We start from the raw sequence: 27,925 nt of genomic DNA, 5'->3' as shown, positions 1-27,925 counted from the left end.
TTGGGGTTTGTTTGGTTTTTTTTAATCTCTTATCTTCCACTGTTTGCACCATTTGTTTACCTTTTCTGTTCCTTTAGCCTGGGTGGGGAAACTAGCTGGCTGGGTTTCCCCTGCTGTATTACATGGGGCTGTAGCATTGCAGGAGAATGCTTGCAGGACCGTACAGGAAAGAAGCAACTCTAGCAGTATAGGTTATATTTCTGGCTCTGCCTGAGATATATCCTGAATGATGTTGGGCAAGTCATTTAATCTGTTTGGCTGCAACAGCATTGAAGTGGGGTGCAGCGGCTTGCAAAAAGGTAAAAATTTCAGTAATGATATAAATGCTAATTTAGAAACAGCCCAAGCATCTTTATCGTCACCCTCTTCTGCATCCTAAATACCTGTGACCCTTCTAGCTTATAATGTATGCTGTTGCTAGGCCTGGGGAGGCAGGATGGCATTTTCTAGTGTGGCTGCAACACATGTACCCATGGCAAATATTCCCTATCAATAAGGTGGTAGATGATGCCTACTTCTCAGCAGTTTTATGGGCCTTCACGTGTGAGGTCATGATAGAATTCGATGGGAAGGACTTTTCAACAAAATGTGTTTTTCATTTAAATCAAAAATGACCCTATTGTGGAGTTGATAAAAAGTCAGAATGGCTGTCTCATGGGAAAGATCAATGCTTCTACATTGTTCTTGTCCTGACTAGGCATGCACAGTTGAAACACTGGCACGCTGTATGGAGTGAAAAGTTTTGCAAAATTTCAATTGGAAATAGTGTAAATGTTTACCATTAAAACCAAGATGTTTCAGCATTTTGTGACAGATGGTACGGTTGGTTTACCATCCAGAATGGGAACACTTTGTTTCAATTCTGCATGATCTTAAACTGTGTTTGCCTTAGCCACCGCAGTGATTCGCGAGAGCTGCTGTTTGAATGCCTTGTGCCCCTTTCGTCTCCTTTGTACTTAAGCTCCCTGGCTGGACTGCACCTCAGGAGTTGGCATGTTCAGCCTGCAGAAAAGGCACTTAAGAGGGGGACATGATAGCAGTCTTCAAATACTTGAAGGGCTACCCTAAAAGCACCTGTTGTCTCTTGCTGAAGAGAAGGACATGGACCCAATGGCTTGAAGTTGCAATGAAGTAAATTTAGATTGGATATCCAGGAAAAACTTCTTCACTGTGAGAATAGTGAGGCAGTGGAACAGACTGCCTAGGGAAGCTGTGGACTCTCCATCACAGGAGGTGTTCAAGAAGAGGTTGGACAGTCACTGGTGGGGGATGATCTAGGCATACCATGCTTATTTTCTACCGTGAGGAATTTTCTATGCTTCTGGGCTTTGCCGGTTGCTCCTTCTTCTTCCCCCCTTCCCCCCTCTTATTTTTCTGCTGTGTATCAGGGTGTTTTTAAGCCTCACTAAAGGCATTGGGTGTTGGCTTTGGCTATGGCTAAGTCTGGGGTGTCATGATTCTCTTGCTAGTAAACCTCCTGCTGGAGGTTCCTAGCTAGGAGGTCTTACCCAGGTGTTGGCAACCCCCAACACATGTGCCAGAGCATGGCATGAGGCCATTTTGCTCAGCACATCATAACCGACTGGGGCTCTGTGCAGCTGCTGTTGGCCATGGAGCCCAAGCTGCTCATAGCAGGCAGTAGGGAGGCTGCAAGCCCTGTTGCAAGCAGCCCAGGGTCTGTGGCAGGCAGCAGCTACCCAGACCCCAAGCCAGATGTGTCAGGCAGCAAAGAGGTTGCAACCAGTGCACTGGGGTCCGGAGCCCTGGGTGGGCTCTGTGGCCTATGGCGGCTGCACATATACCTCAGGGTGAATAGCAGGGAAGAGACTGGGGTTGTACTACCCCAGGTCCTTTCCCAGCCATGCACCCTGAGGAGTGCATGCAGCTGCCACTGACCTGAAACCCAGGCTGCAAGCTGGCACACCAGAGTCTGGAGTCCCAGCCTGGCTCCATGACTGGCAGTGGGTGGACATACACCTCAGGGTGCACAGCAGGGAAGGGGCTTGGGTGTGCTGCCACAATAAGGATTGGGCCTTGCCATCTGCTCCTGGCATGCTAACATCTTCCAAGTCCAGGTTGAGGGGGGTTTTGGCACTCAGCCCAAAAAGGTTGCCGATCCCTCGGGGTCAGACCAGTTACTGTATTTCAGGTCAGGAAGGAATTTTACCCCATGGTCAGATTGGTACAGACGGTGGGGGGGGGGGTTGCCTCCCTCTACCCAAGATATCTTGAGCATAAATTGACAATATTTTAGAGAAGCAGGACGTTGGCTGCCTTGGTTCCCCTGCTTTACCTGTGGCAGGTTAGGTGTTAGGTCTATGTTGTGTCAGGCTTGAGAGCAGTCTTATGTAGAGTTTAGACGGTTCGGATAGGGGTGATCCTGATTCTGCCAGAGGGTTGGACTAACTGACCTCCGGAAGTCCCCTCCTGCCTTATTTCTGTATGACTATGACTTGAGGCACTGGGGGCTCAGCTAGAGGGAAGACAGTTGTCTGTTTTGGGAATTGTGTTTTACATATAGTCCACTAGGCTGCCAGAATGGAGGCGTGAGGAACTCAAACAGCAGCTTTCATGGTGTACCATGGCAGCTGGAGGAGAGGGCTGACACTATAATCTAACAGAAAATTAGAAAAAAAAAAGCAAAATTAATCAAAGCTTTCCATCGAAATCCTTTTTCTCTGCAACACATTTTTTCTTATTCCTACTGGATGAACCACTGGTACTTCTTTGTGTTGTAAAACCACAGTCAGACCTATTCTTCTTAAAGGAGCCTTCTACTTGAGTGAGTGTCTGTCATCTTTTCTGTCATTCACTCAGTAACATGCTGTCTGCTGGTTTGTATGATAGAGCTCTGTAAAACGCCTCAGGATATCTTTTTAACAAAAGATGCATTAAAAAAAAGTCCTTTTTACCATTTAAACCTCTTAGGCAGCATAATGACCCTGATGGAATTTAGTTTGTAGGTCCTGTTGTGCCAAATAGCTCCATTTGCAAAGATAACTCTGCTCCCTCTGTTCACAGATTATGCTAAATTTCACGTCAATGGACTTGTTTAAAAGCCGCCTGTGTTGGTATGATTATGTGGAGGTGCGTGATGGCTACTGGAGGAAGGCTCCCTTATTGGGTGAGTGGCTATTTAAATTTTTTAAGATGCTTGTACAGAGTGTATGTAAATGGGCCCTTCATCCACTAGGTGCTGGGAGCTTATTTGTAGAATAGGCACATGGTTCTCCTTTAATACTTCTCCATTGTTATCAAAGTGCTTCTTGAACAGTACGTAATTCATCCACCCAGTTCTCTCTGTGAGGTAGGGAAACATTATTCCTTCATTTTTCAGATGAGGAGTTGAGGTTCAGAGTGAAATGATTTGCCCAGAGTGCCATAGCAAGTCAGGCAGACCTGGTCTTTTGATTCCCTGTCCCTTGCTCTAGCCATACAACATTGCCTTAAGACATATTTAATTATACTGCACTGAAACAGAGTTCCTAGATGATCAAACTGTACAATTTCTGACCCAGAACACTACAATTATTTTTCAGTGAGTCTGCCAAGTATGTAAATCGGTGCACTCAGATGAGCAATTGTACTACTACCCATTAGCCTACTTCATGGACTGGTATATTGAATTTGTGATTTTTCTATATGCATATCTTCCTATTCTAATTTGTGTATAAAGAACTGGGATGGGACACAGAAAACTCATCTTATACAGGTCATAAAATGCTAGGAACGTTCAGTTGCTAAAGTGTGGAATGGATTTGAATCTGCCGTCTTGAGGGAAATGGTTTATCTGAGCTACCAAATCCTCTAGACCATCCAGCCTCCTCTCCCTATTAGACGCAGAAACACACTATTTTTAAAAGCAGGCTCCAGAGGTAGGGAGGATGTCTTCTGATGGGGAGGAGGCACAAGCCAGGCTAAGAGAAAAGCTGTAGAGGAAAATATTTCAGTGGCCTTTGCTGGGAAATATGAGGGAGTTACAGCTTTCCAGTCAGCACCGCTCACATGCCACCTCATTTTCCAAGAGCTGACTTTCCTTTAGGATGTACCAGTTACGGACATGGAGCACGTCTCTGACACACATACTGTTGCTGTGGGCTATCTGTAGGCTCTGGTATTATCCCTAATGCTTTCTTCCAGTACCTGCCATTCCATAGTTGTGCCTCCCACATACAACTGCAGGGTATCAGCCTACAGATATTGTTCCAGCTTCTGTAGTAAGGGACTCTAGCAAGGTTTCCTCCAACTCATTCAAAACATGGCTCAGTCTTGGTAGGACAAGACTGTATATTTCAATCATGGTGTAGCCCTTCTATGGTGTTGAAGGCCTTGGTAGGACGAGACTGTATATTTAAACCATGGTGCAGTCCTTCAATCTGTGGTGTAGCCCTTGTAGAGACTGCTGCTTTTGGGTGCCCAGCTGAGGATAGTTAGGGGGTGGGGGGAAATCTGGTCTTTAGAAAATACTGAGCTATCTGTCCTTTGCAAACCAGGTCCTCTACAGCATTAAGATAAACACCTAAAATTGCAGATCACTGGAAGAGGGCCGTAGGCTACTTTGGAAGCAGTCAAATAGAAGTGGCTTACAGGGCATGACTGGACCATGCTTAAACAATGTGGAGTTGATTGTTGGGAAACCATGTCCTCCCCTGCATCACTTTGCAACTGGGATGGAACCTGAAAAAGCATTATTTGAATTCAAACTTCTGTGTCTCTGGTTTTTAAAAACTGGCTCTGTAGAAAGCTTTTTAGAAATTGTATGGGATTGTCTCCATGATTTCTTATGCATGATCCAGGAGAATGTGAATTAGCACTGATGGGACAACAGGCTTCATCTCCACACTGCATCTCTGCTTGGGCTCTGAAATATTATAAAAAAGCACTGTTGTCTCAAGCTCATAGCATCTCATTTATTTCCTTCAGCTTGTACCATGCTGTCAGTCACTGTTGAGAACATGAGGCTGCTGGTAAGGGCATTTGGGATTTTCTTACTTTTGGGTGTTTTGGTGGATGAAGGAGTCGGAAGAGAGAGCCAGGACATTTGGGTTCTATTCCCAGTTCTGCCACTTCCTAACTTTGATCTTGGGCAAATTCCTTCACCTCTGCTTTCGCATTTGTAACATATGTGAATCTCCACTGTACCCTACGAGGCAAGAAACTCCAGATTTTTTTCAGCTAGATGAGTGCAGCCTCACACAGGTTACTGGGGGTGTGTTTTCTGTTATGACTAGGAATTTGACTACTGGGCGGGGGTTTTCAGTGGAGCCTAGATGAGTTGGGTGCCCCTTTGAAAATTCCTACCCTTAATGCCTTTGGTATTAGGTTGTGAGGCTTATCAGTTGTGAAGAGTTTTGAAAACCAGTGAAGAACAGCAAGGCACTAGGCCAGTGATTCTCAACCAGTGTGTCGGGGCCCCTTGGGGTGCCACCAGATCCTTTGAAGGGTGTCACAAGATGCGAAGAGATAAGTGAGGTGAGATCAGATAAGTTAAGTAGATAAATGCAGGCTCAGGTTTGTCCCTGCCTGAATGACCCCCTAATATCCACTGCCCAGCCTCTCTGCAAGGGGGTTAGCCCTGTAATATATAAATTAGTTTTTGAAATTGGGTGCCCCTCAATTTGCAAATGTTGTGCAGGGAGGGATCGAGTCCAGTGAAAGGTGCCTTGAGTCCAAAAAGGTTGAGAACCATGGCACTAGGTCCTAAACCTGCAAATCCTTGCATGGCTATGCACAACAGATAGAGCAAAGTTGGGCAGACAAAGGTGTGAGTTAGGCTATGCAGGGAACAGGGGAGGCCCATAGAGCAGTAAGGAGTGTCAGCAGCTGGTTTACACTGAGTAGCACAAGGTTAAAAGTAGCAAGCATATCTGAGAGGAGGTAGACTCAAAAGAGTGGCCCTCAATAGGTGTGTGGTAGTTGAGTCTTGCTCCTTCTCCTAGTCAGGAATAGTGGGTCACCTTCTTACCAGCCCTGGTTCCTGCATTTCTCAGGCCTTAATATGTGACACTGCACCTGTGCTTTGCAGAAGAGAATTAGGCCCTTTAGTAAAGGATTTTATTGGTGGGAAAGTGCTCTTTTCTAGGTTAGATGTCTGGCACTGATAGAGGCAACAGCAGAGGAAGGCTTGGGAGGGGGTCTCCCTCTAATTGGAGCAGTAGTGCTCTCCTCCCCAGAGGAGAGTGTCCTTGGGACTTCCTCTCTGCTGCAAGGGTGATTGTGGGCAAGTGCACACATCCTTCCAGCAGCCGTGACTTAGAGCGCTTCGGTTTTTCTGTCAAACGTTTAAGTGCTTAAAAATGAAAAATCTCCTTAAACATAGTTGGATTTGTAAACCTTTCTGTTGTGTGAACTGCCATGGCCCCTGCAAGGGGTCGGTCCCATGAAATTAGTTAGGAAGAGGCAGGCCGGTTGTGGGCTGGCAGGGGGGTGGGGAAGAGGATTAGCATGAATTGTGAAAGCATGTATTTCGCCTGGAAAAAAAAAAAAGTTCCCTGCATATTTTCCCATGGAAGTGTGTGAAAACCCAGCCTTAAATGGTGCATAACTTTTTTATGAATGGGCCCTTTATCGAACTCCAAGGAGTTCACTTATTCTAGCTTCCTCATCTGCATTTCCTCTCCTTGACATCCTTGTTGAACTCAACGACTAAATCCAAGAGGCAGTTGCTCAGTGACCCTAGAGAGAGGAACCTTGCAAGTGTCAACACTGTTTGTTAGTATTTGTTCCTATGAGGAGGAAAAAGAAAAGCAGCTGTATTGCTGTTTATTTCTGTCCTACTGTAATGACCCCTGACCTATTTGGAATATACATGCGTTTTAAAGCCATGCACTTCTGGGACATATGCTTGTTGGATTTCAGCAGCTAAGCAGAGCAAGGTTTGTGTTAGTATTTGGCTCAGAAACACCCATGGAAAAGACCATGTTATAGCAGATTGAGCTGTGGTTCGGTTGATGGTGCTATTCCCTTGGTATCTTTGCCCTGGCTACGAAATGGTGTTTGTAACACACCTAGGAGAGCTCTAGTAGTCACACTGAATGACTAACTTGCATTAAGACTACAACTGCCTTCTCTGTCCTGAGATTTCATTTAGCCTGCATTAGCAAATGTGTTAAAAACATCCATCTTTTTCCCTGGTGTAGACAAAAAGCTTGAAATGAGAACCAGTAATGCAGCAAGTTAGTAGATACTAATGTGCCACCTTTCACCTGAGATGCAGAACCAAGTTCTGACCTTTTGAGGTCACCAGCAAGCCCCTGGATTGTTTTTTACAAGGCCTCGAGTTGCAACCCTTATTCCCTGCCCAAATTCCAATCTGGATAATTACGTTCCCCACTACAGATTCAGTTGGATAAACGGGTATTCAGTTACTCCTGCAGAAGAGGAACAAACCCAGACCCCGCTGTATTCAGTGTATTACATTGCCATTGTCAGGTGAAGGAAAGAACCACGTGGCGATAGGTATCCTTGAAACACAGTTACTGTTTGACCTGTGCTTTGAGGAGTCTTCTTCCTGAAACAGGCTATAGAAACATAAGCGATTTTTATCATAATTTATTATTAACATTGCTGTGGAAAATAGCAGTTCACAACTGTAGAGTTCAGTAGCGTTATCTTACCAGTACTTCTGTTGACACTTATCAGAAATATCCAGCTGTCTTAACCATACAGCGAACGTATTCTAGGTATTGAAAACCAAAGGACCATAGTACTCCAGGGACCTCAGTTAGAAGAAGTGTGTAACTAAGATCATTCCATCTTGCATGGAAGTGATTGCCATATCTGGCGTGAAGAAAGGATTTCCCCTCAATACCAGAATTATAGAAGGAAAGGGATGGTTCTTTCCCTTTTTTTGGCAGCCAGACTGAGATTTTCAAAGCCATCTGGGAGCTCTGCATGTTTGGTTCTCATTGATTGAGATTCTTTTCACCCACCCTTTTTGTCTTGTTTAGTTGGATTCCCAGCATAGTGGGACAGGACTGCTTCTTGCCATAGTCTTTTACACCTGGCAAAATAGTGCCATGACCTGGGGTGGAGGTTGCTGTTGTACAGTTAATTTTTTGCTCTGGGTTTATATAGCACCGTGCACATTGGGGATCTTGGTCCAGGACTGAGGCTCTTAGACACTCTGTAACACAAATAAATAATCATAATGAATTGCTTCCAGCATCATCGCCTATTTATCTAAGTCCTCTATTCAGGCTGTTTTACTCCCTACCATTTCATCACCTACCATAATTAATGACCCTACTGCTTCATCCTGAGATTTTGTAAAGCTCTTGGATATGTTAATTTTACCAGGCCAACATTTGTGAATGCTAGGCTTTGTTCCTAGGTGGAATTTAAACTCTTTGGGGAGAATACAAATAAAGTTGACTCCCTTTTTTGAGATCCAAGTTGTCATCTGAGTGAAAGTGTGCTGTAGATTTACCTTTACCCTGACTCTCTGGAACTGCAGGTGATTTTATGCCATTTTTCCCATTGCCCAAAGCACTCTCACCTGTCCATGGAGAGATCTTGATCATCTGTTTCCTGCCTTCTAGGTAGATTTTGTGGTGATAAAGTCCCTGAGCCAATAATTTCCACGGATAGCAGGCTGTGGATTGAGTTCCGGAGCAGCAGCAACATCCTGGGAAAGGGCTTTTTTGTGGTTTATGAAGGTAAGAAAGATCTTTAGCTAAGTGCTAGCAGGACTGTGTCATTCTGTACGGTCTACAGACCTGGTCCTGCAGGGGAATCTAACGAGTGGTTTAGAATTTATTTTATGCACTAGTTTAAAACCTGTCTAACTGCAGAAGGCGGCTCTACACCCACTCGTATTTCCGAGGTGGTGCAGGGATTGCAGAATTTGCAAACCCCTTCAGTGTGTATGGTTGAGGTCAACCAACCAGATTCCAAAACAGGCCTATGGTCTATGAGGCCCTTTCAAGATGAAGACCCTATAGGTTCCTCAAACATAATGATTTAAAGGGAAACTCACATTAAGGGTTATATGTAAAATTTAGAGCCATCTGTTTCCTTTCAAGTTCACTTTATTTTGGTTCAGTGACTCTAAGAGGCTAATATTCTCTTGCTGGCCTCTTTGGGACTGTTGGGAGACTGAATATGTCATAGTGCAGTGGTCTAGGATAACAGAGAAGTTGAAAGTTATGTCCTTTGGGTCTACAGTTTTGCTAATTGACTGTATTTATTTATTTATTTAAGCAAAGATGCTATTTTGCTGGAATCTGAGGGGGGGTTTTCAAAAATGAAAATTTTGACCCTGAATTTAAATGCATTATCAAATTTTTGTCTTCAAGTGAAATGGTTTTTCAAACTTTTTGTAGAAGAATACTGAAATATGGTTGGCATTGTGTGGGGGCCTTTAGTAACTGAACAAATTCTACTGACAAATTTGGTGGGGGTGGGAATTGGAAGCAAATTCACTGAAAATTTAGAAACTATTAATAATGATAACTGACCAAAATTTAGCGCTGTACCAGCTCAGCTTGAGACCCTGTGTGGAGGTTACACTGGGATTTGAAATGGTATTTTTGTATTCTTGGCTGATTTAAAAAAAGCAGACCAAAAATAAAGTTAAATTTTAAAGGCGATATGAAAAAGTACTTTCTATATGCACCCCTTGTACTGATAGTTAAATTGATGATTGCCTAGTCCTGCACTCAACTTCAGCTTTTTTTTCTTGACTGGATTCTTTTATCAATATGAAAAGTTTCTCCCTGTCTCCAGCATGACCCCAAGCTTCATTTCTCTTTACCTTTCCAAGTCCCAACTCTATGTACTCTTTGGGAAGCTATTGTACTGTTCACCTTCTTGCCTGCATAAAGAAATTACTCTTGTACCAGGATTCTTAGTCTATAGGGCACCTTCAGATGCAATCTGTATGAGAATATATTCAATAAAGCTGCATTAAATAGACTTCTTTAGGCACATCTTCCCTGTCCCAGGAAGGTATAGGAACTCCAAGGTCTTGCATAAAGTTTGCTAATAGTGCCATCTAGTGGCAGGTTTTCATTTACAGCACAGTTGATGTTGGTAATTAATATTTATTTGCTATATCATCATAATGACTGTTAATTTGAGTGCCCAGTGGTGTACAAGGTCTGGATATTAAAATAAGCCTTACCTCTAAGAGACTGATGCAGCAAGATGAGAGTCATTGAGAGAGGAGGAGGAATTCGGTTAGATTTTTAACACCTCTCATAATAGGTTTGGCTCATGAGATAAGCTGTGTCGGTATGAATTTGAAAGAGAAGATGTGCTTTGGAGAAACCTTAGAAAATCAGATTGAGTGGGAGAAAATGTGTAACCACATATCTGCACTGTTTTTTTTTTATGAAGCTATTTGTGGTGGAGAAATACAGAAAGATGCTGGCCAGATTCAGTCTCCCAATTATCCAGATGACTACAGACCTTCCAAAGAGTGCATATGGAAGATTACAGTTTCTGAAGGGTTTCACGTAGGGATCACGTTCCAAGCATTTGAGGTGAGAGACACTTGCATGTGCCCTTAAACAAAAATAACCTCTCGGCATAGGAGGTTGTAAAACAGGAGGCCTCCTAAAGAGTATAAGTTTTGCAAAAATTGAGCAATTTTCCCTTAAATATTTTAACAAAATTAATTTCAAACCTTGAAAGGGATGTATGTCAGTAATGAAGCAGAGTAATCTTAGTTTCTTCAAACTCAGCCTATAGAAAGTTAGCTTAGAAAAGTGAAGTTAAAAGAGACATATGGTAACAGAGAAATACAAGATTAAGGGTTGAATTAATGAGTCTTTTCTTTTCCACCTGATTACATAAAATGAGATCATTGAAGTTCAGGCAAATCTCCCAGTGGTTTCCTTTGGACAAGATTGGAACCAGAATATTGCTGAAGCTGCAAGTGGCATTTGTGAATGTCTTACTCAAATGCCATGCTTCAGGACAGCAGCCTGTCACTGCAGAAGTGAGGAGGGTTTTTTCCCTATCATTTACAATATGAATTGCACCATCAGTTGGATGTGTTAAGATTTGCTTGTTTATTGTTGTTTGAAATATCAACATCAGAGAGAGGATGGGTTGGCATTCTTATACAGGGCGGTATCCTCCATCCTCTTGATGTGTCTATAGAGTCATGTTCATATTTTATGGATGCATCCTACAGGCTAGGATGAGATTGTTTGGTTCCATAGTTGATTGTTCAGTCTACCAACTCCGGCAGGTTGATTATAAACCCCTAGGCAGGTCCCTGAGGTACCATGGTTGTTGTTGCTCATCTTCATTGTTTGCCATCATTCATGTGTGCAAAACCTTTGTTATCCTGTTAGGAAAGAAGAGGTGCTGTGCATCTGGAGTCACTGGTCCCTCCATGTTTTCACGCTGATTGGCTTTAGGTATTCTCCTGCCATTCGCAGAGTTCAGCACCTACGTTGCCCCTTTTGTGCTGCTAAACAACACTTGTTATCACCAGCGGCAGAAATGGCAATCCCTCAATTCTACCACAGCTCACTGATGGGTCTTGAGGTGACTTCAGAGTCCAGTCTTTGAGCCACAGATCCATCTGCAGAAGTTGCAGTTCTTTTTGCAGGGGAGAGAGCAGGCTGTAGGCTGGGGTTCCTCTCCTTTTCCTTTCTCTCCTCTTTCTTCTCTGCTTCAAGAACAAGACACTTTACCTCAAAATTGGCTGCAGTTTGGTTGAGGTTGAGGCGCCATTGGAGTCATTTTCTTGAGGTATGGCTTCAGTGTGTTGTAGCATTTACTCTGGCCACTGCAAGATCTAATGCCGTTACTAATGTGGGAATAGAGGACTTATTTTGGGAGTCAAGAGTCAGGCATGTGCACACAATGTCTGGTCCAGTGAAGTTGGCATTTCAGGATCACTGAATCGATGTTGGTAACATTGGCTTCAGCAAGGATGCTGGCATTTGTATAGTGATCTTCCTATTTGATATGGAGGATTTTCTAGAGGTATCATTGGTGAAACCTCTTCACACTCTTGAGATGACAACGATAGGTTTCACATCCATAGAGGAGGGTGGGGATGATGACTGCATTGTAGACCTGGATCTTGGTGTCTTTCTGGAGATTGCAATCAATAAAGACATACCAAAACAATTTCCCAAAGGAGGCACTTGTGCACTGGATCCTATGCTAGATCTCCTTATCAGTGCTCACTTTCTGAAAGAGATGGTTATCCAAGTAGGGTAAGTGCTCAACTTACCTCCAAGGTCTTTCCCTCAGTGGTAATTTGTGGAGGAGGGTCACATTCATGACCCAGGGCAGGCTCATAGAGTGCTTTAGTCTTCTCGATGTTGAGAGAGAAGCCCAAAGTTTAGTAGGCTTCTGCCAAGAGATCCAGTACAGACTGGTGGTTTTCCTCAGTGTGTACAAGGATGGTGCAGTCATTAGTGTATAGAAGGTCAAGAGTGGTTGTTTATAAGTACTTTGGTCTTTGAGTGAAAACATCTCAGAAGAGCCCTCCATCCATTCAGTATTCAATGTCAATTATGGAAGGAAGGCAGTCTTTAATGAGAGCCAGGATGACTGTAAAAAAATAGAGAACAGAGTTGGGGCCATGACTTGTTCTTGCTTGATATCAGTTCAGAAGGCAAATGGATCTGTCTCTGATATGCTACATAGAATGGTCAGAGTCATCTAGTCATGGAGAAACCTCAGGACCTTGATGTACTTTTCTGGACACCCAAATTTGTGGTGTCTCAGTACTAGTTCCTTGCTGCCAGTGAGGGACTTTATAGAATTCAGCAAGTATCCCATCCAGTCCAATAGCCTTCTTGTTCTTGTTTTTCTTGATGGTACACCAGACTTCTTCTATGGTAGGAAGGTAGGATTCTGTTTTATGCTGTTGGGGGATGGACTTGATGGTGGTATCTGCCAGTTGACTCACAGTTCAGGAGTGCTTCAAGGTGCTCTTTCCTTCTAGCTTGGATAGATTAATTGTCTTTAAGGAGTGTCAAACCATCCTGCAATTGAAGGAAAGTAGGGCCATGGGAGGTTGGGCTGTAGATGGCTTTTTGTAGATTTCATAGACATTAGGGCTGGAAGGGACCTTGGAAGATCATCGAGTCCAGCCCCCCACCCAAAGGGCAGGAAGTCAGCCAGCAAGACAAGCATCCAATTTGCTCTTGCAGGTATTCAATGTAGGTGTTTGAACCACCACTGACGGCAGGCTGTTTCAGACCTTGGGGGCTCGGACAGTAAAGAAGTTCTTCCTTATGTCAAGCCTGAAACGGTCTTGTAGTAGTTTATGACCGTTCGACCTTGTCATCCCTTGGGGTGCTCTGGTGAACACACGTTCCCCCAGAGCCTGGTGGTCACCCCTGATAAACTTATAGGTGGCAATCAGATCTGAGCCTGTGCTTTTCCAGGCTAAAGAGCCCCATGGCTCTCAGCCTGTCAGCGTAAGGTCTGTTTTCCTGACTTCTGATCATGCATGTGGCTCTCCTCTGGACTCTCTCAAGCTTCTCCACATCCTTTTTGAATTGTGGAACCCAAAAATGGATTCAATACTCCAGCTGCGGCCTCACCAAGGCCGAGTACAAGGGGAGAATGATGTCCCGGGATTTGCTTGAGAAGCATCTATGGATGCAAGCCAGCGTTTTGGTTGCTTTACTAGCCACAGCATTGCATTGCAGGCTCATGTTCATCTTGTGGTCAATGATGACCCCCAAGTCTCTTCTGTAGAGCTAGCCAGCGTAGCACTGCCGAGCCTATAAGGGTGCTGCAGGTTTTTCCTCCCAAGGTGGAGAACCTTGCATTTTTTGGTGTTAAACACCATGAGGTTCTCGTCCGCCCATTTGCTGAGCTTGTCCAGGTCAGTCTGGATCACCCGTCTGTTTTCAGGTGTGGATGCTTTGCCCCAAAGTTTGGTATCATCAGTGAACTTGGCCAGTCTGCTTCTGACTCCAATGTTCACATCATTAATGAAGATGTCGAACAATATGGGTCCAAGGACAGAGCCTTGGAGGACGCTACTGGTCACCGGACACCATGATGTTTGACCATGATCAATTACTACCCTCTGGGTCTGACCACAGAGCCAATTTCCCAGCCAGTGGGTCGTGGTGGACCCAAGGCCACAATTGGCCAGTTTTGCCAAAGGGTGATCATGGGATACCAGATTGAAGGCTTTTTTGAAGTCAAGATATATGACATCAATCTCTTCTCCCTTGTCCTGGTGATAGGTTCTGTAAGCTGGATCACTATTACATCATTCTGTTGCCTGGAAAAAGCTATGCATGTCATGTTTTTCAGCACAGAGCTGGATCTCTTTGGCTTTATCTTCCCATTGCTGTTTTTTGGATTTCCTGGATCCTCCTTTGAGCTTCAGCTTGCGATTCTGGTGAGACAAAGTGTCATCTTGCTAAGCATAATGATCCCTTCTTTTCTGATTGAGGAGGGCTTGGTTCTCAGTGTTGCTCTCACTGAACTTGTTTTGGTGTGTACAGGTGACTTAGCCAATGGATTCAGCACAGGCCATATAGACAGCAGTTTTAAACCCCTTCCAGAGTTCCTCCATATTGTCTTAATTTATGGACAGGGCAAGAGCTTTTCATGGAGGCACTGGTGGAGATCACGACAGACCTTTTGGATCTTGAAGAGATTTGGTGTTGAGAGTCCTGAACATTGCTTTTGGCTGTTTTTGGTGTTTTGGAACAAGCTAGATGCTCGTAATGGATATGACAAGACAGTGATCTGACCAACAGTCATCAGTTCCTCATGGCTCGCATGATATGGCCATCCATTGGGCTCTAACAATAACCTAGTCAAGGAGGTGCCAGTGCTTAGAGCAAGGGTATTTCTAGGTAGTCTTATATTTGTCACTCTGTCTGAAGATGGTGTGCTCTGCACTTTTGCTTAAGAAAAGGATACCTTTGATGCATTCACAGATGCATCTCAAGCAGGTCCGGGGAGGTGATTCTCCCCCTCTATGCAAGCTGGAGTACTGCATCCAGTTCTGGGCTCTGTACTTCAAGAGGGGTGTGGACAACATGGAGAGCATCCAGAGGAGGGCCACTCGCATGATCAGGGGGCAGCAGGGCAGGCCCTATGAAGAGAGGCTACGGGACCTGAACCTGTTTAGCCTCCACAAGAGAAGGCTGAGGAGGGATATTGTGGCCTGTTACAAACTAGTCACAGGGGACCAGCAGGCACTGGGGGAGTCACTGTTCCCCCGAGCACTACCAGGAGTAACTAGGAATAACGGTCACAAGCTGGCAGAGGGTAGATTCAGATTAGATATCAGGAGGCGCTACTTCATGGTCAGGGCGGCTAGGATCTGGAACTGACTTCCAAGCGAAGTGGTGCTGGCTCCTACCCTGGGGGTCTTTAAGACAAGGCTTGACAATCACCTTGTTGGGGTCGTTTGATCCCAGTACTCTTTCCTGCCATGGCAGGGGGTCGGACTTGATGATCTGCTCAGGTCCCTTCCGACCCTAGAAACTATGAAACTATTGGGGAAGGGTACTCTCTTTTCTCTGCTGAGCTTCTTCCAGTTGCCTTGTTTCACTCAGAGCTGCAATGTCGATGTTGTATTTCACTAGTTTCCTGGAGACAGTGGCGGTTCTTTCTGGTCATTCATTGTCTTGGCTAACCATCAAGGTGCAAATGTTCTACATTGCAAAAATCATAATCTTCTTATGCTGCTTTTGACCACAGAAAGTGATTTGGCTGCATGCAGTTATCCAGCCAGGAACACATGAGACAGCCTAGATTTATGCCACCTTTTCTGGCTCCTTCCCCATGTGAGGTGAGCAGAGGGGATCCTGGATAGGATTTCTCAGTCATGGTAGCAGCTGCCGAATTACACCCTTGTCTCAGCCCAGGTGCAAAACAACAATTAGGCTACTACTGCCTGCATGCAGATTTGTAGCTGGAGACTGCTGGATTCACTAGTTCTGTCTTCGTCACCTCTGGTCCATCATTGCAGGGATTTTGGAGATTGGCACAGGAGAGTGTATTGTTTCCTGTGGTAGAAGCGTATGCACAACTTTGTTTGAAGTGAGGAAGGTGATGTACAAAAACTGCAGCTATGGGCCAAGACCTTGTGGAGAGGTTTGTGTGTCTCGGTGATCCTTGGAGTTATCACATCCAGAGTCTCTCAGTCCTGGGAGAGTTACCCATGGACTGAAGGGAGGTGGTAGACAAAGCATGGTCCAACCCCAAATTCTCAACAGCAGATCAGGTGGAAGATGATGCCAGGATCTCAGCAGCTTTAAAGACGGAAGAAGGCTGCAGCGAGATGGAGGTCTCCTGTTGTTTACTGTTCTCCTTTGCCAATGGACACAGATCTCGACCTGTAAGATCATGCAACACTTGTAGATGCTTAAGTATTAAGAGCTTCATTGGAAGGTGGCATGTGAAGGCAATAGAGCTAAGAAGAAACAATGTTCAGACACAGTTTCTTGTACAGCCATGGGTCACTATATGACAGTCTTGTGACATAGACAAGGGGCTTCCTGGCTACATGCTGGAGATGCTGGAGGACCCAACAGGCTGAGTGCCCTTATAAAAGGATGGTATGATTAAGTGAATGATTTGATTAGGGCCTATGGTGAGTCTTGAGCGTGTGGAAGAAATGTGAAAGCTGAGAACTGAAGAGAGAAGGTGGGCAGGGCCCAAACCACTTTCTGAAGCTTGCTGCATTGAAATAAATGAGCAGACAGATTTTCCACCTATTGGCCTGCCAGTCCTGAACAAGGGAGACTAGCCTGAGAAGATGGGAGGGTACTGGTTCCGTTCTGAGGCTGCCAGAGCGAGTTACAGTGGGAAGTTTTTCATGCTGCTCCTGGGAGCTAAGCTGAGACTATCATAGATAGGCAACTAATTGTGATGTATGAAATACGTTCACTCAAACTGGCATTTTAAGTTGAAGATATTAAATGATGCACTTTGCTGACTTCCAGGTTGTGTTAACCTTGTGGTCCAAATGTTGTTACACTAGTTTGTTTAATTTTGACTTGTTGGGCATCCATCCAAACAGTCTCAGTACCCTTGGTATCACTTGAATCGGGGTGGGCAAAATACGGCCTGCAGGCCGGATGTGGCCCACCAAGCACTTCCCTCTGGCCCGCGGAGCCCCTTCAAAACCCACGTAATGGCAGCTGCCTCTCTAAAAGCCTCCAGCGACACCAGCCGCCAGCCACAGCACCCCAGGCTGTTTACTTGGGTTCTGGTTACGAGGCAACCAACCCAGACCTCAGCCTGCCCCGGCTGGCCTCGCCCACCCCTGGCTCAGGCCACGTTTGCAGCTTGAGAGGGGCAGGGCGGCTGGGCCAGAACCTGTGGTGCCGGTAAGGCGAAAGAGTGTCTGGGCCAGGTGCTGTTTTGCTGGACGGGACTGGAAAGGGCCCTGCCCTGCAGGTAAGCCCAGGAAAGCAGCCGCTGGGCAGGCTTTCCTTGTGCTGTGCTGTTTGGGCTGTGCAGGGTCGGGCTGGGCCAGCACTGGGGAGAGGAAGCAGCATCTGGGCCACAGCTCCGGTCTAGTCAGCTCCAGGGAGGAGAGGTGGTGGCAGAGCCGTGTGCCGCTCAGGACAGGGTGAGCCCAGCCGGAGCGGCAGGGGCTCAGCTGCACTTTCCTCTTGCCTGCGCTGGTCAGTCCTGAGCGGCACACGGCTTTGCCCTCGCTTCTGCCGGCCAGTGCAGACCTGGCCAGGCTTGCCCCATTCCCAGCAGCACGTGGGAAGCTGGCTTCAGCCGCATGCCGCTCCTCATGGCATGTGCCTGGCTGGGTCTGCACTGGCCAGCAGAAGTGGTGGCAGAGTCATGTGCTGCTTGGGTCTGACCGGCGCAGGCAGGAGAAAAGTGCAGCTGAGTCCCTGCCGCTCCAGCCGGGCTCGTCCCGTCCTGTCCCGAGCAGCACACAGCTCCACCGCTGCTTTTGCTGGCCAGTGCCAACCCAGCTGGGCTCCTCCCGTCCCCAGCAGCATGTGGGAAGCCGACTTCAGCTGCATACCGCTTTTCCTAGCCAGTGCAGACCTGGGTGGGTCCGTCCCATCTGGAGCAGCATGTGGCTGAAGCCAGCTTCCCACGTGCTGCTGGGGACGGGGTGAGCCCAGCTGGGTCGGCACTGGCCAGCAGAAGTGGCGACGGAGCCTCCTGCCTTTTGGGACCAGCTGGTACAGGTGGGGGAAAAGTGCAGCAGCAGCTGGGGAAGCCACTGCTTGGATAGCAGATGGGATGGGCTGGCCAGGCCACACCAGGGAGGGAAAGCTGTGGGTGAGCCCCCTGTGGCTCAGGACAGGAGGGGTCCTACAGCACTGGAGGGTGCTGTGCTGGTGACAGGCCATGTACTGTGAGGGTGGGCCCTGGTGTTGCGCAGTGTTTCCAGTCAAGGGGTACACCTTCTGATGTCAGGGATTGTGATGAGGGCAGGGGATTCTGGGACAGATATGGCAAGTGGGGCAGTTTTCTGTTGGGTGGGTAAGTCTTATGACACAGACCATATGACAGGGTGTAACTTTGGGTTCCAAGGCCACCTCTCCAAAAGGAGTACTTACTTCCAGGGACAAGGGGATGAACTTCTGGCAGCAAAGGTCAGGGGTCAGGACTTCCGGTCCCAAGATGGTGACCCATGGGTGGGGCAGTGGAGGGGGTGGGGCTACCCTTGTGGACCTCGACACCTCGCCAAAACTCATCAAGCAGTCCTCCGCCTGAAATAATTGCCCGCCCCGACTTAAATTGCTTCGCTTAAGTTGCCTTAAAGTTTAAACACATGTCCCGTTACAGGTACATACAGTCACCATTCTCTTTCACGTGGCTGCGGAAATTAAGCCTCATTTGCTGCTGAACCAAAGGACTGAGCATTGACTTGATTTCCCCTTTTAGATTGACAGCAGGGCCTTAAACTTAAAGTGGTTCTGATAGGGTACAGGGAAGTCAGTGACCCCATCTGATATGTTCCCTTTCCATTGCAGATAGAAAGGCATGACAACTGTGCCTATGACTACCTGGAAATCCGAGATGGCCCTACTGAGGACAGCGTGCTGATTGGTCACTTTTGTGGTTATGAGAAGCCAGAAGATATCAAATCCAGCTCAAATAAAATGTGGATGAAGTTTGCATCTGACGGGTCTATCAATAAAGCAGGATTTGCAGCAACTTTCTTTAAAGGTATGAATTATGCTACTAGCCCCAAGATGCTTTCATTAGGGTGAAATCTCTCAACAGATGTGTAGACTTCTCTGCAGTGGTTACCTGAGGGGGACAGTTGCAAGCAGGGTAGCCTGCAGACAAAGATCAACTGGAAGTAGACTATATAAATCTTTGCTGGTTTACCTCCTTCATAAAGGGAATATAGAGGGTATAGATTATGCCCTCTCTCTCTTAAACTCCCTAGATATAGCCTACAGCTTTCAGACTACTAGCCATTGCAGCCTGAGCTGGCTAAATATGGGGATATTCCTTGTCTCTATACCAAGAAGTAATGGAGTATGTGTATTGCAATCTTTGGAGGAAGCCTGGAAGACCAACATGAAACATACAAAACAACTTTTGCTTAAATGAAACTTGCATTCAAGTGTAGATTGAAATATATACCATACAAGAACCACAGAGGCCAGCTTTGAGACTTGAAAAGGAAATAAACTCATGGGCAGCTGTTGTGAGTAGGGTTGTGAGCCCAGTGGACATTCAGTTGCAGAAGTAGGGCTTGGTGTTAGACATAGCGTCCACAAATGAGAAGTTAAAGAACTGCTTTAAATAGTAAATTTGCAAGGGCTAAATTTTTCAGTTGACTTCAACCTAGAAATTCTGATCAATCAAATGATTCTTTATTATTAACCTTTAAATTAAAGTTAGAGTGGTCCTGAATGATATAGGTTTCATAGACATTAGGGGGTGGAAGGGACTTTGCGAGATCATCAAGTCCAGCCCCCCTGCCATAGGCAGGAAGTCTGCTGGGGTTAAATGATCCCAGCATGATAAGCATCAAAACACCTTTTGAATGAGTCCAGAGTAAGTGTTTGCACCACCTCTTTGGGGAGTCTGTTCCAGACCCTAGACATTCAGACTGTAAAGAAGTTTTTCTTTATGTCCAGTCTAAATTGACCTTCCAGAAGTTTGTGGCCATTAAACCTTGTTATCCCTTGGGAGCCCTGGTGAACAACTGTTCTCCCAGGCTGAAGAGTTCCATGTCCCTCAGCCTCTCCTCATAAGGCTTGCTCTCTTGGCCTTTGATCATGCAGGTAGCTCTCCTTTGGACTCTCTCAAACTTATCCACATCCCTTCTGAAGCGGGGGCCCCAAAACTGTACACAGTAGTACTCTAGCTGCGGCTTCACTAAAGCTGAGTAAAGTGGGAGGATGATGTCCCTGGTTTTGCTTGAGATGCATCGGTGGATACATGGCAGGGTTTGGTTTGGTTTGGTTTGCTGGCTACATTATTGCATTGGTGGCTCATGTTCATCTTGTGGTCAATCAAGACCCTCAAGTCTCTTTTGGTTATGTTGCTAATGAGCGTAGCACTGCCAAGTCTATAAGTATGATGCTGGTTTTTCTTCCCAAGGTAGAGCACCCTGCACTTCTCTACATTGACCACCATCAGGTTTTGGTCCACCCAGCTTGTGAGCTTGTCCAGGTTGGCCTGCATCCCCAGCCTGTCTTTGAGTGTGACTTCCTTTCCCCATAGTTTAGTGTCATTCACAGACTTGGTCAGCCTGCATCTAATGCCCAAATCCAGATCATTAATGAAAATGTTGATGAGTACTGAACCCTGAAGGACACCACTGGTTGCCTTGTGCCATGTTGATTTGCTCCCATCAACTGATACTCTTTGGGTCTGACTCCAGAGCCAGTTCTCCAGCCATTGGACTGTGAGATGGTTGAGGCTGAAGTTCTCCAGCTTAACCATGAGGACATCATGGGAGAACAAATCAAAGGCTATCTTGAAATCCAGATATATGACATCAACCTTCTCTCCCTTATCCAGGTAGTGCATCATCTAGTTATAGAAGGAAACGAGGTTGGTCAGGCAAGACCTTCCAGCAGCAAAGCCATCTTGGCTGGCACTCAGAAAATTGCCTTCCATTAGCCCATTGCTGATAGAACCCTTGATGATTTTCTCCAGGATCTTTCCAGGGATGGATGCCATACTAGTTGGCCTGTAATTCCTTGGATCTTCCTTCCTTCCTTTCTTGAAGATTGGGATCACGTTGGCTCTTTTCCAGTCTTCCAGTACTTTTCCGGAGCACCATGAGTTCTCAAATATCTTTGCCATAGGGTGTGCTATGATGTCCACCAGCTCCTTCAGGACTCTTGGGTGCATTCTGTCTGGGCCCATGGACTTATGGACGTTGAGCCTCTCAACATGTTCCCTCACTTTATCTACATCAGTTGTGGGTCCATCTCCCACCCCTTGGATGCTTTGTGTCCCGTCTGACAGGGTGACCCCCGTGGATGGGTGAAAGACTGATGCAAAGTAATTGTTTAAGAGATTGGCCTTTTCCTGAGCATCAGACGTCAGCTGCCCCATTTGATCTAGCAGGGGTCCAGTGTTGCCTTTGTTCTTTCTCTGACTTCCCATATATCTGAAGAAGGACTTTTTGATGTCCTTGATTCCTGTGGCTAGCCTGAGTTCGGTTTCTGCCTTGGCTTTTCTGGTCTACTCTCTACAGATGCGGGCTACTGCTGTGTAGTCCTCTTTGGTGATGATTCCCATTTTCCATCTGGTGTAGACTTCTCTTTTTAGTTTCAGGAGGTCCAAAAGTTCCCTACTGAGCCAAGGGGGTACCCCAGGCCACTGACTGCATTTCCTGTAGTTGGGAATGGACTTCCCTTGTGCTTTGAGGATTGCGTTCTTAAGGAACAACCATTCCTTGTGGACTCCCCTTTCTAAGGGACCATGGACTCTTAGTGTCTGACTGATCAGTCTCCTGATTTTGGGAAGGCTGACTTTCTCAAAGCTGAGGATTTCTGTTTTACTGAGAGATTTGCCTGCCCTGCATTGGACAGAGAAGGTGATCAGTTCACGGCTGCTGTCACCAAGCTTCCCCTCGATCTTCAGATTGCCCACCAGATCACCCCTTTGGCCAGGACCAGATCCAGCAGTGCCTCTCCCCTTGTCAGTCCATAGACCTTTTGCATTAGGTAGAGCTCATCAGTGCAAGTGAGGAAGCTATGTGACTGGTCAGATTTGGTCGTGTGCTCTTCCCATGAGATGGCGGGGAGGTTGAAGTCCCGCATGATGACCGTGCGTTGGGAGTGTGCAGCTGCAGCCTGTTCCCTATTGAATTCATGATCCAGCTCTTCCTCTTGGTTGGGAGGTCTGTAATACACTCCCACAGTTATGAGTAGACAACCTGTTAAGTGTGTATGACAACAAACTTATCTTATGCTTATATTGCACCTTTTCTCTGGAAGGACATAGTTGTTCCAGTCAGAACCATTGCAGGAAATTCTTCGCAATGTGTAATGACCCATGCACAAGACACCAGAACCCTCCTGACTGCAAGTGGTCACAGCCTTCCCTTAGTCTTATGCAAATAATTTAAGACCCAGGGACAGCAATTAGTTGTGTGCTCAGCCGTGGTGCACCAAAGACCGCTATCTGAGAACAACTGATCTTCTCAATGAGAGAGTTTGTTTCCTAGCATTGAGACCAGAAAGGAAAGCAAGAAGGTTCTTCTCAAAGCAGGGTTATTCCTGCTGGGGTTTTCCTAACCTTGTGGCAGGGCTTTGAGAGAGACTGCATCATCAGGAACGTCCCCACCCATTAAATCAATGTTGCAATAACATTTACTGTAGTGTACATTAATGACTTTGCCCATTAAAGGAAATGACTGAAACCAGGCAGCTGGTTTTAATGTCAATAAGTTACTTGTGCCTATTAATACGTTAAGGGGTGTTTAAAATCTGATCAAAAGAGCCATGTTTCAGAAGCTCAAGAGGTGGTGGCAAATGTGAATAACAGTGGGAGGTCCTATCAGCGTGGTTCCCTGGTTCATTAGAACAGCTGCCACGCCGTTTTATAACCCATTCTATATTGTCCTTCCACCTCCAGCTAGTTCCCAGGGCCCAGCCACGATGGGCATCTCACAAGGCTAGTCAGGGCAAGGAACTGCAACCAGGAGAAAAGAAATTGGGAACATAATTGTAACTGACGACAAAATGTAGCATTGCAAGAAAATGCCTCACTTCCCTATCTACCCATGAGAATGACAGGGCCACTTCAGTACCTGTGGGCTTAGTAAGACTGCTGCAATACCTGTTGGGCAGCGATATGTCCACCAATTTTATGCTACTGAATTGATTTTTGTTTGATTCTTTTAGCAACTGCCTAACTGCCAGGGTCACATCAAGGGCTGCTCATCTGGCAAGGCCTCTTTCAGAGGTTGCTTTGATCTTTCTTCACTCAAATGTTGCCTTGAAAAATGAAGGAACTTAATTTTAAAAGCTTACATTATTGCATTTTATTTCCTAACAGAGGTGGATGAATGTTCTCGGCCAGACAATGGCGGGTGTGAGCAGCGCTGTGTGAACACACTGGGCAGCTACAAGTGTGCCTGTGAACCTGGCTATGAGCTGACAGCTGACAAGAAGAGCTGCGAGGGTTGGTAGTCTGTCGAGCTGGGCATGTCAGAGGGGAGGGCGCTGCTTTTTACGATCACAGGTCAGGTTTGTGGGGAGGCATGAAATCTTTGTGGAAATGCTGATGAAAACAAAGATTTGGTGTTCATCAGAGTGTTCTGTGAAAAATGATTGAAGTTTTGGTGAACAACTGAAGCTAGAAGCTTTTACCATATTTTTCTTGCATACCACCCCCGCCCCCCCCAATAAGACACACACATTGGAAGGCAGTATATAGGGGGAAAAAAGCATTACCCAGAGTCACGGCTGACTGTAGCCAGGAGAGATGGTCTGGATGAGGCAGCAGGAACTTCCTGTTGTGGCAGGATGGCAACAACGGTAGGGTCCAGAGCCTTGCAAGGCAGTAGCAAGACTGTTACTTCTTTACTATAAGTAGTTCTTTATATAAGAAAATAAGTAGCAAGCTATCTTTTCCATATTGCAAGACTCTTCAAATACTAGAGACCTGCATGCAGCCACCCACTTGCCCTCAGCCAGCTCAATGGCTTTTCAGCCACATGCTATTTCCTCACCAGCTGCTGTGAAAGGGTTAAACCTGGACTCTAATGCTGCTGCTTGCTGCCACCTTGGCAGCCATGAATTCATTGTCTACTTGCTCTATTCTACCCTGATTCTATTCCAGTGAAGAGAAAAATCCAAGTTTTGGAGAGCTGATCTGGGGGAGGGAGAAAGATGCATGTGCCATAAATGACTTCCTATCCTATTCTCCTCTGTAGGCCCAGTGGTTTATTAGACCATGTTTTGCATGATGCACAAGTTTCACCTCTCGTGTAGCTCCAGTGCAGCATGAAAGATGACAAACTCTGAGAGGGTCTCCCACTGACATCAGTGGAAGGAAAGTTAAACAAATGCCAATTGCTTTGGAAAGTCACTCCATATTTTTAAAGTAATTTACACAGTTTTAGACAGCTGTTAGACATTATTTGATAGGAATGTACTCTATAAATATTTTAGCCTCAATTCATCTATAGTACAGAAAATAGGAATGTGGTCTTAATGTACTGATGTACTGATACAGGTAAGAGCAATAGCTTTAGCTTTTCCAAGTGTTGCCACATGTTGCGCACTGGCGACAATGCAGAAAAGAGAAAATAAGCTGATTCTGAATATTGAATGGCTTAAGACTCCTGGGCTGCTTTTCTTGGAGGCGAGGAGGGGGGACAGGGAACTATGGTGGTACCTGCAGAAAATGTCTATCTCATAAAAACAGATTTTAAGTCAAGAGCCCAATCCCTTAGCAAAATCAGGGCCTCTTTCCTAGAAGATAATCTAAATGTGATAATATATATTAACAGAGCTTCCATTCTTAGTACAGAGTAGCTCTGGGTTATTCAGATGTGAATTGTGCCACCTGTGGCTGCCCCAGCCTTTCAGACAAAGATCAGGCCCAGGGTAAAAGTGGTGGTTCTCTATGAGCTACTAAGAAATTATGACGTACAAAGGACAATAATTAGAGCTGACTGGAGAGTTTGGAGAGAAATCAACATATTTCAGGGACTTTGTTTTTCTTTTTAACCGTCTCTAGAGATAAGGCACTAAAGATAATGCCTTGTACAAAGGGTAACAAGTCCATAGAAATTAAAAGGGCAATAAATCAATAAGTATTAATCTTATCATCAAAAAAGGGAACAAAACACCACAATCACCACCCCCAGTAGCATGTGTTCTGCCTCCTGACTCCATGGGATTCCCTCACTGTAGAATGCCAATGAAGACAGGACATAATGGGCACTAGTGCTGTGCAAAGCTTCAGTCCCTGATTTGATTTGGCAGAGATTCAGCCCAATTCGGTGGCCAAATCTCCGAATCTGAATCGAATCAGAGGACCCTTTAATCTCTCCGAATCGAATCTGAACCCTCTGAATCAATTCAGAGAGATTTGGAAAGATTTGAAGATTTGTACATAGATACATATTTAAATGTTTTTTCTACATACCCCTAGGTAGCAGCTGGCTCGTGGGTGCTGCGAGGCTGGGGCGTCTCACAGAAGTGTGGGGGGTTCCCCAGCATGCTCAGCAGCAGACCCAGAAGTGGACCAGAAGTCCACTTCCAGGTCTGCTAGGGTGTGCACAGGGGGGCCAACCGGGGTGTCCCTGGCTCAATGACTGGTGCCTTCTGGGTCTGGAGGGGCACCCAGTGTCCCCTCACAGCTGGTTGGGGCCCCCCCGCATGATCCTCAGCAGACCTGGAAATGGACTGGAAGTAGAAAAAAACATTTAAACTGTGTCTACATCTGAATCGCTGATTCTCCAGATTCAGATTCGGCCTAATGGAATCAGGGACAGTGATCCGAATCAACAAATCAAATCACTGTCCGTGATTTGGGTCAAATCCGAATTTACTAGGGCCCACTTTGCACACCCCTAATGGGCACCTCTACACATGCACATTAGCCTATTTTACTGCACATTAAACCATCACAAAAAATCTGTGCTCTTTTGCTAATGCAAATTAAAATAAGCTGATATGCATTTTTCTAGTATTTCACAATGCAGGTACTAGATTTAATACACATTACCGAAACCACATTAATGAACATGTAGATGGTGCCCAGTAGTTTTTCACTGTAGGCCAGCAATCAAGACCTAGACCTCCCCATCATCAACTAGCTACTTCCAGGTAAAAGCTGCCTGTGTCTGATCCCTGGTTAAGATTTTATGTAGAGAGAAAATTTCCAGTTACTCACACTGATGTGAAGAACACACCTTTTCTTTGCAGTGAAGATGAATTTCTCCAGGTAACAGGCTACAGATGGCAATGGGTGTATTTTGCCTAAGACACTCTGGCTTTGTTTTCAGTTTGTCCCAGGGTAGATGTGGTCTGTAGATGATAGGAAGGCTTAAGGAAAAATGTCTTGAAAACAAACCCTTTGTCTCTGGTTAATTAGCTGTCACTTAAGGGTAGAAAATATGCGGAAATGAGTACAGATACTTGCCACACATTTTATCTGGGCTGCAAAATTTCCACTAGGCTGATTCCTAAGGCAAAGGGCAAATGTTTATAGCCTAGAAAAAGGTGAGAGGAATAGGCAGCTAGCCTTTTTAAAAGGTGTTAATTTCCTTGAATTAATTGGTAGTCAGTAAACTCACAGTACTAAGGTCTACTGGAGACAAATCCTCTGAGGTTAACTTAATTCTGTGGGCCAGATCCTCAATGGGGATAAATCTATATAGCTCTGACATAGCTGCAATGAGCTGGGGTGGTTTATACCAGCTAAAGATGAAGCTATGAAACAACTTCCATCTCCCCCTGCACCGTGCTATTGTATACCCTGAAGAGAGAGGTACCAGTTTGGGCCTGAATTGTTTCCTATCCCACAGCAAGCCCTGATGTCTTCTGTGTCAGAAATGAACCAGATAAATCTTGTATTAATTTATTCCTTCTCCAGCTGCCTGTGGGGGCTTCATCTCCAAGCTCAATGGGACCATTACCAGCCCTGGATGGCCGAAGGAATATCCTACTAACAAAAACTGCATCTGGCAGGTGGTGGCTCCGGCCCAGTACCGGATCTCTCTGCAGTTTGAAGTGTTTGAGCTGGAAGGCAATGATGTATGTAACTTTGTGATCATTATTTAATTTGGAATCTGATAACAGCTTGGTACACAGATGTTGTTTTGTGTCTTAGTTTGGTGGCTTCTCAGACAACTGACTTAATGAACAACTTAAAAAAAAAAGTTAACTCTTTTCTTTGAAATATATAGGACATTGAGATAGATTAAGCTAATTCTTTTTACAAATAGGTTTTGCTTCTGTACCAGTTTTGCAAAATCAGGGGTTTTTTTTTCCATTCCTAGCTTCTATTAAGCCCATTTTCTTAGGAGAGCACTTTCATAGGAGGATTAATGAAAAGTGACAATCAAGAAACGTACCGTGTATGGATGGTCCAAAGACTTGGACCTTAGCCTGGGCCCTCATAGAAGTAGGTTAAATTCCCTGTTCTGCTAAAACTGGAGTTTGAACAGATTGTAGCTCCCTGTCTGTAAAAGGTTAACAGCACTTCCATAAGTAACTGGAATATTTGCAGACAGAAGTTTATTGAAAAACACAAGCCACTAGGGGTCTATAGTAATGCAGTCACACAAAGTACCTTAGGTAATTTTAAATCGAACCAAAGCACTGTGATAAATGAAGCTCATAGAATCATAGAAAATTAAAGTTGGAAGGGACCTCAGGAGGTCACATCTAGTCCAACATCCTGCTCAAAGCAGGACCATCCCCAACTAAATCATTCCAGCCAGGGCTTTGTCTTAAAAACCTCCAAGGATGGAGATTTTACCACCCCTCTGGGTAACCTGTTCCAGTGTTCTACTACCCTCCTAGTGAGAAAATTATTCCCAATATCTAACCTA

At 45.5% G+C, this 27,925-nt stretch overlaps 1 protein-coding gene across 2 annotated transcripts in view; it reads left to right on the top strand.

Annotated features, from left to right (window-relative positions):
* Positions 1-27,925, top strand: part of TLL2 (tolloid like 2) — a 202,671-nt gene that overhangs the window by 154,253 nt on the left and 20,493 nt on the right. For both annotated transcript variants that reach the window (XM_090058020.1, XM_090058021.1), the window contains 6 exons: positions 3,022-3,124; positions 8,541-8,657; positions 10,339-10,484; positions 18,909-19,104; positions 23,413-23,538; positions 26,965-27,125. In XM_090058020.1, the coding sequence (XP_089914146.1) occupies positions 3,022-3,124; positions 8,541-8,657; positions 10,339-10,484; positions 18,909-19,104; positions 23,413-23,538; positions 26,965-27,125 (849 nt within the window). The remainder of the gene's footprint in view (positions 1-3,021; positions 3,125-8,540; positions 8,658-10,338; positions 10,485-18,908; positions 19,105-23,412; positions 23,539-26,964; positions 27,126-27,925) is intronic.

The sequence above is a fragment of the Crocodylus siamensis genome, chromosome 7, assembly GCF_052110815.1.
Source record: "Crocodylus siamensis isolate JL-2025a chromosome 7, ASM5211081v1, whole genome shotgun sequence".
In the NCBI taxonomy this organism is placed as follows: domain Eukaryota; kingdom Metazoa; phylum Chordata; order Crocodylia; family Crocodylidae; genus Crocodylus; species Crocodylus siamensis.
The sequence above is the reverse complement of the archived record's forward strand: the minus strand, read 5'-3'. Positions and strand labels throughout refer to the sequence as shown.